General features: G+C 36.8%; 1 protein-coding gene across 1 annotated transcript in view; it reads left to right on the forward strand.

Annotated features, from left to right (window-relative positions):
• The window catches only part of itga7 (integrin, alpha 7), a 62,471-nt gene that overhangs the window by 40,117 nt on the left and 11,261 nt on the right, over positions 1-11,093 (forward strand). Inside the window, exons 14-18 of the mRNA XM_073825550.1 lie at positions 9,630-9,745; positions 9,947-10,130; positions 10,226-10,300; positions 10,382-10,461; positions 10,576-10,609. Of these exons, the coding sequence (XP_073681651.1) occupies positions 9,630-9,745; positions 9,947-10,130; positions 10,226-10,300; positions 10,382-10,461; positions 10,576-10,609 (489 nt within the window). The remainder of the gene's footprint in view (positions 1-9,629; positions 9,746-9,946; positions 10,131-10,225; positions 10,301-10,381; positions 10,462-10,575; positions 10,610-11,093) is intronic.

Raw genomic sequence — 11,093 nt, forward strand, 5'->3', positions numbered from 1 at the left:
ATAAATAAGCTTTTCCATTGATGTATGGTTTGTTAGGATATGACAATATTTGGCTGAGATACAACTATTTAGAAATCTGGAATCTGAGGGTGCAAAAAAATCTAAATATTGAGAAAATTGCCCTTACAGTTGTCCAAATGAAGTTCTTAGCAATGCATATTACTAATCAAAAATTAAGTTTTGATATATTTACAGTAGTAAATTTACAAAATATATCCATGGAACATTATCTTTACTTAATATCCTAATGAAATTTGGCATAAAAGACCCATACAGTGTATTTTTGGCTATTGCTACACAAATACCTGTGCTACTTAAGACTAGTTTTGTAGTACAGGGTCACAAATGGTTTTGTTAGAACATAAACTGGTTTTTCACACCAGAAATATCAGATGCAGCCCCACATTCCTGTCATAAAATATCAATTTTGTCTTGTAATGAAACAACTAGTTAGCAAAATTGTTTAATGCCCAAAACCTGTTAACAGGAAATCTTATTATCCCCAAAGAGCAATTTGTTTTACAGCCAGCAGTAAAACCATACAATCAACAAAAACAAACATAACACAAACAAACAATAACAATGACTTCCATTAAAACCATACATAAAAATTATTTATAATGATAAAAAAAGAAAACGATGGTATGATAGAATTTTTAAATCTATTGATCCTACATAAAGGCAAATAATATCTACAAGTGGAATGTAGCAACATTCTGCAAGGGATGGCTAGAATCCTTCATAATTAACTCAGCCTTCTTTAAAGTCTGGGCTTTATACAAGTCATTCAAGTAATTAAGTTGGCTTGGGAAAGCCAACTTACTGAAATCCTATTTAAACTTCTTCTTCTTCTTCTTCTTCTTCTTATTTTTTTTACCGAAAATTTTTTAGACACTAACTCCTCCTAGACCGTTCAAGCTACATACTCCAAACTCGGGTCAGATCTTCATACTGTTCAGACTTTGTGTGCTATATCTTTTCAGACTGTTTTGAGTTATGGTTTTCTTAAAAATTAATATTAAAAATCATAAAAAGGTCCCATAGACTTTCATTGACCAAAAGTCCATGTCTGTTTGAACTATGTTTAATGTAAACTGCTAGAAGCCATTGATACTCAATTAAGCTTTAAGCTATCTATGTTCTTTCTAACTAATAACTAATCTATCTATCTATCTATCTATCTATCTATCTATCTATCTATCTATCTATCTATCTATCTATCTATCTATCTATCTATCTATCTATCTATCTATCATCTTCAAACCTTATCTATCTATCTATCTATCTATCTATCTATCTATCTATCTATCTATCTATCTATCTATCTATCTATCTATCTATCTATCTATCTATCTATCTATCTATCTATCTATCTTACTAGTCATGCCAGAATCATGCTAGCGACTTGCTAGTCATGCTAAAATCATGCTAGCGACTTGCTAGTCATGCTAAAATCATGCTAGCGACTTGCTAGTTGTGCTAAAATCATGCTAGCAACTTGCTAGTCATGCTAAAATCATGCTAGCGACTTGCTAGTCATGCTAAAAAAATGCTAAAATCATGCTAGCGACTTGCTAGTCATGCTAAAATCATGCTAGCGACTTGCTAGTTGTGCTAAAATCATGTTAGCAACTTGCTAGTCATGCTAAAATCATGCTAGCGACTTTGCTAGTCATGCTAAAATCATGCTAGCGACTTGCTAGTCATGCTAAAATCATGCTAGCGACTTGCTAGTCTTGCTAAAATCATGCTAGCGACTTGCTAGTCATTCTAAAATCATGCTAGCGACTTGCTAGTCATGCTAGAATCATGCTAGCAACTTTGCTAGTCATGTTAAAATAATGCTAAAATCATGCTAGCGACTGGGTAGTCATGCTAAAATCATACTAGCGACTTGCTAGTCGTGCTAAAATCATGCTAGCGACTTGCTAGTCATGCTAAAATCATGCTTGCTACTTGCTAGTCATGCTAAAATAATGCTAAAATCATGCTAGCGACTTGCTAGTCGTGCTAAAATCATGCTAGCGACTTGCTAGTCATGCTAAAATCATGCTTGCTACTTGCTAGTCATGCTAAAATAATGCTAAAATCATGCTAGCGACTTGCTAGTCATGCTAAAATAATGATAAAATCATGCTAGCGACTTGCTAGTCATGCTAAAATCATGCTAGCGACTTGCTAGTCATGTTAGAATCATGCTAGCGACTTTGCTAGTCATGCTAAAATAATGCTAAAATCATGCTAGCGACTTGGTAGTCATGCTAAAATCATGCTAGCGACTTGCTAGTCATGCTAAAATAATGCTAAAATCATGCTAGCGACTTGCTAGTCATGCTAAAATAATGCTAAAATCATGCTAGCGACTTGCTAGTCATGCTAAAATAATGCTGAAATCATGCTAGCGACTTGCTAGTCATGCTAGAATCATGCTAGCGACTTTGCTAGTCATGCTAAAATAATGCTAAAATCATGCTAGTGACTTGGTAGTCATGCTAAAATCATGCTAGCGACTTGCTAGTCATGCTAAAATCATGCTAGCGACTTGCTAGTCATGCTAAAATAATGCTAAAATCATGCTAGCGACTTGCTAGTCATGGTAAAATAATGATAAAATCATGCTAGCGACTTGCTAGTCATGCTAAAATCATGCTAGCGACTTGCTAGTCATGCTAGAATCACGCTAGCGACTTTGCTAGTCATGCTAAAATAATGCTAAAATCATGCTAGCGACTTGCTAGTCGTGCTAAAATCATGCTAGCGACTTGCTAGTCATGCTAAAATCATGCTAGCGACTTGCTAGTCATGTTAAAATCATGCTAGCGACTTGCTAGTCATGGTAAAATCATGCTAGCGACTTTGCTAGTCATGCTAAAATAATGCTAAAATCATGCTAGCGACTTACTAGTCATGCTAAAATCATGCTAGCGACTTGCTAGTTGCGCTAAAATCATGCTAACGACTTGCTAGTCGTGCTAAAATCATGCTAACGACTTGCTAGTCATGCTAAAATCATTCTAGCGACTTGTTAGTCATGGTAAAATCATGCTAGCGACTTGCTAGTCATGCTAAAAATTATGTTAGCGACTTGCTAGTCTTGCTTAAATAATGCTAGCGACTTGCTAGTCTTGCTAAAATCATGCTAGCAACTTGCTAGTCATGCTAATATCATGCTAACGACTTGCTAGTCATGCTAGAATCATGCAGCGACTTTGCTAGTCATGCTAAAATAATGCTAAAATCATGCTAGTGACTTGCTAGTCGTGCTAAAATCATGCTAGCGACTTGCTTGTCGTGTTAAAATCATGCTAGCGACTTGCTAGTCATGCTAAAATCATGCTAGCGACTTGCTAGTCTTGCTAAAATCATGCTAGCGACTTGCTAGTCATGCTAATATCATGCTAGCGACTTGCTAGTCACGCTAGAATCATGCTAGCGACTTGCTAGTCATGCTAGAATCATTCTAGCGACTTTGCTAGTCATGCTAAAATAATGCTAAAATCATGCTAGTGACTTGCTAGTCATGCTAAAACCATGCTAGCGACTTGCTAGTCGTGCTAAAATCATGCTAGCGACTTGCTAGTCATGCTAAAATCATGCTAGCGACTTGCTAGTCATGCTAAAATCATGCTAGCGACTTGCTAGTCATGCTAAAAATCATGTTAACAACTTGCTAGTCATGTTAAAATAATGCTAAAATCATGCTAGCGACTGGGTAGTCATGCTAAAATCATGCTAGCGACTTGCTAGTCATGCTAAAATCATGCTAGCGACTTGCTAGTCATGCTAGAATCATGCTAGCAACTTTGCTAGTCATGTTAAAATAATGCTAAAATCATGCTAGCGACTGGGTAGTCATGCTAAAATCATGCTAGCGACTTGCTAGTCGTGCTAAAATCATGCTAGCGACTTGCTAGTCATGCTAAAATCATGCTTGCTACTTGCTAGTCATGCTAAAATAATGCTAAAATCATGCTAGCGACTTGCTAGTCATGCTAAAATAATGATAAAATCATGCTAGCGACTTGCTAGTCATGCTAAAATCATGCTAGCAACTTTGCTAGTCATGCTAAAATAATGATAAAATCATGCTAGCGACTTGCTTGTCATGCTAAAATCATGCTAGCAACTTTGCTAGTCATGCTAAAATAATGCTAAAATCATGCTAGCGACTTGGTAGTCATGCTAAAATCATGCTAGCGACTTGCTAGTCGTGTTAAAATCATGCTAGCGACTTGCTAGTCATGCTAAAATCATGCTTGCTATTTGCTAGTCATGCTAAAATAATGCTAAAATCATGCTAGCGACTTGCTAGTCATGCTAAAATAATGATACAATCATGCTAGCGACTTGCTAGTCATGCTAAAATAATGATAAAATCATGCTAGCGACTTGCTAGTCATGCTAAAATCATGCTAGCGACTTGCTAGTCATGCTAGAATCATGCTAGCGACTTTGCTAGTCATGCTAAAATAATGCTAAAATCATGCTAGCGACTTGGTAGTCATGCTAAAATCATGCTAGCGACTTGCTAGTCATGCTAAAATAATGCTAAAATCATGCTAGCGACTTGCTAGTCATGCTAAAATAATGCTAAAATCATGCTAGCGACTTGCTAGTCATGCTAAAATAATGCTGAAATCATGCTAGCGACTTGCTAGTCATGCTAGAATCATGCTAGCGACTTTGCTAGTCATGCTAAAATAATGCTAAAATCATGCTAGTGACTTGGTAGTCATGCTAAAATCATGCTAGCGACTTGCTAGTCATGCTAAAATCATGCTAGCGACTTGCTAGTCATGCTAAAATAATGCTAAAATCATGCTAGCGACTTGCTAGTCATGGTAAAATAATGATAAAATCATGCTAGCGACTTGCTAGTCATGCTAAAATCATGCTAGCGACTTGCTAGTCATGCTAGAATCATGCTAGCGACTTGCTAGTCATGGTAAAATCATGCTAGCGACTTTGCTAGTCATGCTAAAATAATGCTAAAATCATGCTAGCGACTTACTAGTCATGCTAAAATCATGCTAGCGACTTGCTAGTTGCGCTAAAATCATGCTAACGACTTGCTAGTCGTGCTAAAATCATGCTAGCGACTTGCTAGTCATGCTAAAATCATTCTAGCGACTTGTTAGTCATGGTAAAATCATGCTAGCGACTTGCTAGTCATGCTAAAAATTATGTTAGCGACTTGCTAGTCTTGCTTAAATAATGCTAGCGACTTGCTAGTCTTGCTAAAATCATGCTAGCAACTTGCTAGTCATGCTAATATCATGCTAACGACTTGCTAGTCATGCTAGAATCATGCAGCGACTTTGCTAGTAATGCTAAAATAATGCTAAAATCATGCTAGTGACTTGCTAGTCGTGCTAAAATCATGCTAGCGACTTGCTAGTCGTGCTAAAATGATGCTAGCGACTTGCTTGTCGTGTTAAAATCATGCTAAAATCATGCTAGCGACTGGGTAGTCATGCTAAAATCATGCTAGCGACTTGCTAGTCATGCTAAAATCATGCTAGCGACTTGCTAGTCATGCTAGAATCATGCTAGCAACTTTGCTAGTCATGTTAAAATAATGCTAAAATCATGCTAGCGACTGGGTAGTCATGCTAAAATCATGCTAGCGACTTGCTAGTCGTGCTAAAAATCATGTTAACAACTTGCTAGTCATGTTAAAATAATGTTAAAATCATGCTAGCGACTGGGTAGTCATGCTAAAATCATGCTAGCGACTTGCTAGTCATGCTAAAATCATGCTAGCGACTTGCTAGTCATGCTAGAATCATGCTAGCAACTTTGCTAGTCATGTTAAAATAATGCTAAAATCATGCTAGCGACTGGGTAGTCATGCTAAAATCATGCTAGCGACTTGCTAGTCGTGCTAAAATCATGCTAGCGACTTGCTAGTCATGCTAAAATCATGCTTGCTACTTGCTAGTCATGCTAAAATAATGCTAAAATCATGCTAGCGACTTGCTAGTCATGCTAAAATAATGATAAAATCATGCTAGCGACTTGCTAGTCATGCTAAAATCATGCTAGCAACTTTGCTAGTCATGCTAAAATAATGATAAAATCATGCTAGCGACTTGCTAGTCATGCTAAAATCATGCTAGCAACTTTGCTAGTCATGCTAAAATAATGCTAAAATCATGCTAGCGACTTGGTAGTCATGCTAAAATCATGCTAGCGACTTGCTAGTCGTGCTAAAATCATGCTAGCGACTTGCTAGTCATGCTAAAATCATGCTTGCTACTTGCTAGTCATGCTAAAATAATGCTAAAATCATGCTAGCGACTTGGTAGTCATGCTAAAATCATGCTAGCGACTTGCTAGTCGTGCTAAAATCATGCTAGCGACTTGCTAGTCATGCTAAAATCATGCTTGCTACTTGCTAGTCATGCTAAAATAATGCTAAAATCATGCTAGCGACTTGCTAGTCATGCTAAAATAATGATAAAATCATGCTAGCGACTTGCTAGTCATGCTAAAATAATGATAAAATCATGTTAGCGACTTGCTAGTCATGCTAAAATCATGCTAGCGACTTGCTAGTCATGCTAGAATCATGCTAGCGACTTTGCTAGTCATGCTAAAATAATGCTAAAATCATGCTAGCGACTTGGTAGTCATGCTAAAATCATGCTAGCGACTTGCTAGTCATGCTAAAATAATGCTAAAATCATGCTAGCGACTTGCTAGTCATGCTAAAATAATGCTAAAATCATGCTAGCGACTTGCTAGTCATGCTAAAATAATGCTGAAATCATGCTAGCGACTTGCTAGTCATGCTAGAATCATGCTAGCGACTTTGCTAGTCATGCTAAAATAATGCTAAAATCATGCTAGTGACTTGGTAGTCATGCTAAAATCATGCTAGCGACTTGCTAGTCATGCTAAAATCATGCTAGCGACTTGCTAGTCATGCTAAAATAATGCTAAAATCATGCTAGCGACTTGCTAGTCATGGTAAAATAATGATAAAATCATGCTAGCGACTTGCTAGTCATGCTAAAATCATGCTAGCGACTTGCTAGTCATGCTAGAATCACGCTAGCGACTTTGCTAGTCATGCTAAAATAATGCTAAAATCATGCTAGCGACTTGCTAGTCTTGCTAAAATCATGCTAGCGACTTGCTAGTCATGCTAAAATCATGCTAGCGACTTGCTAGTCATGTTAAAATCATGCTAGCGACTTGCTAGTCATGGTAAAATCATGCTAGCGACTTTGCTAGTCATGCTAAAATAATGCTAAAATCATGCTAGCGACTTACTAGTCATGCTAAAATCATGCTAGCGACTTGCTAGTTGCGCTAAAATCATGCTAACGACTTGCTAGTCGTGCTAAAATCATGCTAGCGACTTGCTAGTCATGCTAAAATCATTCTAGCGACTTGTTAGTCATGGTAAAATCATGCTAGCGACTTGCTAGTCATGCTAAAAATTATGTTAGCGACTTGCTAGTCTTGCTTAAATAATGCTAGCGACTTGCTAGTCTTGCTAAAATCATGCTAGCAACTTGCTAGTCATGCTAATATCATGCTAACGACTTGCTAGTCATGCTAGAATCATGCAGCGACTTTGCTAGTCATGCTAAAATAATGCTAAAATCATGCTAGTGACTTGCTAGTCATGCTAAAATCATGCTAGCGACTTGCTAGTCGTGCTAAAATGATGCTAGCGACTTGCTTGTCGTGTTAAAATCATGCTAGCGACTTGCTAGTCATGCTAAAATCATGCTAGCGACTTGCTAGTCTTGCTAAAATCATGCTAGCGACTTGCTAGTCATGCTAATATCATGCTAGCGACTTGCTAGTCACGCTAGAATCATGCTAGCGACTTGCTAGTCATGCTAGAATCATGCTAGCGACTTTGCTAGTCATGCTAAAATAATGCTAAAATCATGCTAGTGACTTGCTAGTCATGCTAAAATCATGCTAGCGACTTGCTAGTCGTGCTAAAATCATGCTAGCGACTTGCTAGTCATGCTAAAATCATGCTAGCGACTTGCTAGTCATGCTAAAATCATGCTAGCGACTTGCTAGTCATGCTAAAAATCATGTTAACAACTTGCTAGTCTTGCTTAAATAATGCTAGCAACCGCATAGCAACACCTTAGCAACCACCCTGGGTACCTTAGCAACCGCATAGCAACACCTTAGCATCTATTCACATTCAAACTATTTATATCTTCTAACTATTTATATCTATAAATCTATCTATTTTCAAACTATTTATATCTATCTAGCCTATCTATCTTCAAACTTTAATAATCAAACTAAAACTATTTCAAACTGAAAACCTTTAAACTTTCTTTAAACTAAAAGCTTTTAAACTACTTAAAACTTACTGGCTAGGCTTTCGCAAGCCAACTTAAAGTTTGCTAACAAACTTTTTATCTAGTTTAAAGTGATGCCAGCAATCTTACCACACACTTTAAAAATACCCTGCAGTCTGTTTATATTTCTTACATTAAGTGACCCAAACCAGCACACAAATAAGAAACTAATAACAGATTCAATACAACAAGTACATAAAACTACTGTCCACATTAAAACTACCAAGCTTCCGCAAATAAAACATTTGTTGGTGAGCTTTCTTATACACAGCATCCACCTGAGCCTCAAAAATAAACTTTTCTTTAACAGTACCAAGGTATTTAAACTGATGTACAGTCTCGACAACATGATCATTAAAATCCATAGGAGAAATGACTGTAGGATTCTTCCTAAAATCTATAATCATCTCTTTAGTTTTAATTACATTAATGTCCAAATAGGACAAATCACACCAATCAACAAAATCTGCCAATACAGAACCATGATCAAGGTCCTCACAGTTTAAAAGGGAAACAATCACAGAATCATCCACAAACTTGATGATATAACTCCTCTCTAGTTGTGTTTGACACTCATTAGTATAAAGCACAAATAAACGAGGTGAAAGAACGCATCCTTGCGGTGACCCAGTCGAAGAAAAAAGTACATCAGATAAAACACCATTAACTTTCACATGTTGAGACCTATTAGTTAAAAAATCCATCAGCCAACATATCAACAGGAACAACATTACAAACCCTACTCAACCTTTCTGCCAAGATATGAGGCTGGATACAGTTAAAGGCAGATGAAAAATCGATAAAAACTAGTCACACAAATGTCTTTGCACCCTCAAGATGTGCCAGTATCATGTTTAATATTACATAGCATGTCATGATAGTTCTTATCACATCGTCAACACCCCTACCGGACCTATAGGCAAACTGAAGCGGATCTAAATTTGCTTGTACCATGGTCAAAATCTACATTAATGTACAGTTTTGCCATAGTTGTGCTGCCCTAAATCTTTACATAATAAAAGCATTTACACTCAGCGCTGCATATTGCAATATTACACTCATTATACAACAATTTATATTGCATGCCCATGTATTAATTTGGTAAGTAGTCATATATTTTGTGGTCCACTTGATGTCAGGGTTTATTTTGTGATAATGACTAGCTGTCTGTACATTATCCTTTATGTAACATTCATGAAATGGGAGTTCCAGAATCCAATCAGGAAAAAAAGGTATCAAGCTGTAAAAATTGATGTGCTTAGTGCAAGCTTTCTGTCTACTTCTCAGGTCAATTTTGTCAGAGAAGGGTGTGGTGAGGATAAAATATGCCAGAGCAACCTTCAACTCTCCTATCAGTTTGGCACAAAAGCACACATTTCAAATACCTTCACTCCTCTACCACAGTAAGTGCTCATACACATATTTCTGTCCATTCTGGCTTAGTCACTGCATGCTTACAGTGTAAGCAGAGCACATCTACAGAGTGCTGACATGCTTTGCCTTAAACATATTCAGAGTCTTAATCTGGCTCTGATAGTTTACACTCTACTCAGCAGTCAGGAGGCCTTCATTATTTTAATTTCTTCCACATGCTCTGTGTTTAGAGATGACTCTGATGTGCCAGTCTTTTCTCTGTCGGATCAGAGGTCAGTAGTGCTGGAGGTTACAGTGACTAACATGCCATCTGACCCAGAAAACCCACAGGAAGATGGAGATGATGCCCATGCCGCTCAGCTACTGGTGTCTCTGCCAAACACGCTCTCGTACTCTGCACTCATGGGACAGCAGGTGTGTTTGTATCTGTGACAGCCAGTCTTTCTCTTCTTAATCATAATTCTTATGATTTCCTAATCCTGGCTGTGTTGTGTGTTCTTGTTTTGAAGGTGTTGTGTGAAGTCAATCAGAACGGCTCTCAGGCGCTGTGTGAACTCGGCAATCCACTGAAAAGAGAAGCGACGGTACAGTAACAGTCTCGTGTGTACACTTACACAATTCTAACTTTCAAGAAACTGATATTGACGATGAATTTCTTATGTCAGGTCACATTTTATCTTATTCTGAGCACTTCTGCGATCACTATAGAAACAACATCACTGTCTGTTCATCTTGCACTGTCTACGTGAGTTCAGCCTTTTCAGTTCTGTTTTCTGCTTGCATTTAAAAATATCACACAAATCATGTTAGATGAGTCTCTTGAACAAATGTCTGGGTCATATTTCACCCCAAATTCTAGGACCATTATAATGTATTTTCATGACAACAGCATAGTTACTCCCTTATACAAATACTGTTATAATCAAACATTTTTAATTCATTAAAGATTTTTATTAATTCAAATCGGCAGAAACAAAATTAAGTACAACATAATCATGTATTTGTACTTATACTGCCGCTTAAAAATACAGAAAAAGTTTTTTTTTTTTTTTTTTGGAACCTGTGATACTTTTTTCAGGATTCTTTGATTTAAAAAAAAAAAGTTAAAAAAGAACAGCATTTATTTCAAACAGAAATGTTTAACACCTCATTCAAAGTTTAGGTTCAATATTTTTAAAATTTTAATTTTTAAAAAGTGATAGTAAAGACTTATATTGTTAGAAAATATTTCTATTTTGAATATATGCTGTTGTTTTGAACTTTTTGTTCATCAAAGAATCTTAAAAAAGTATCACAGGTTCCAAAACAAATATTAAGCAGTACAACTGTTTCCAACACTGATAATAAAAGTTATTAAATCAGTATATTAGAATGGTT

The sequence above is a fragment of the Garra rufa genome, chromosome 20 (assembly GCF_049309525.1).
Source record: "Garra rufa chromosome 20, GarRuf1.0, whole genome shotgun sequence".
NCBI lineage: Eukaryota > Metazoa > Chordata > Actinopteri > Cypriniformes > Cyprinidae > Garra > Garra rufa.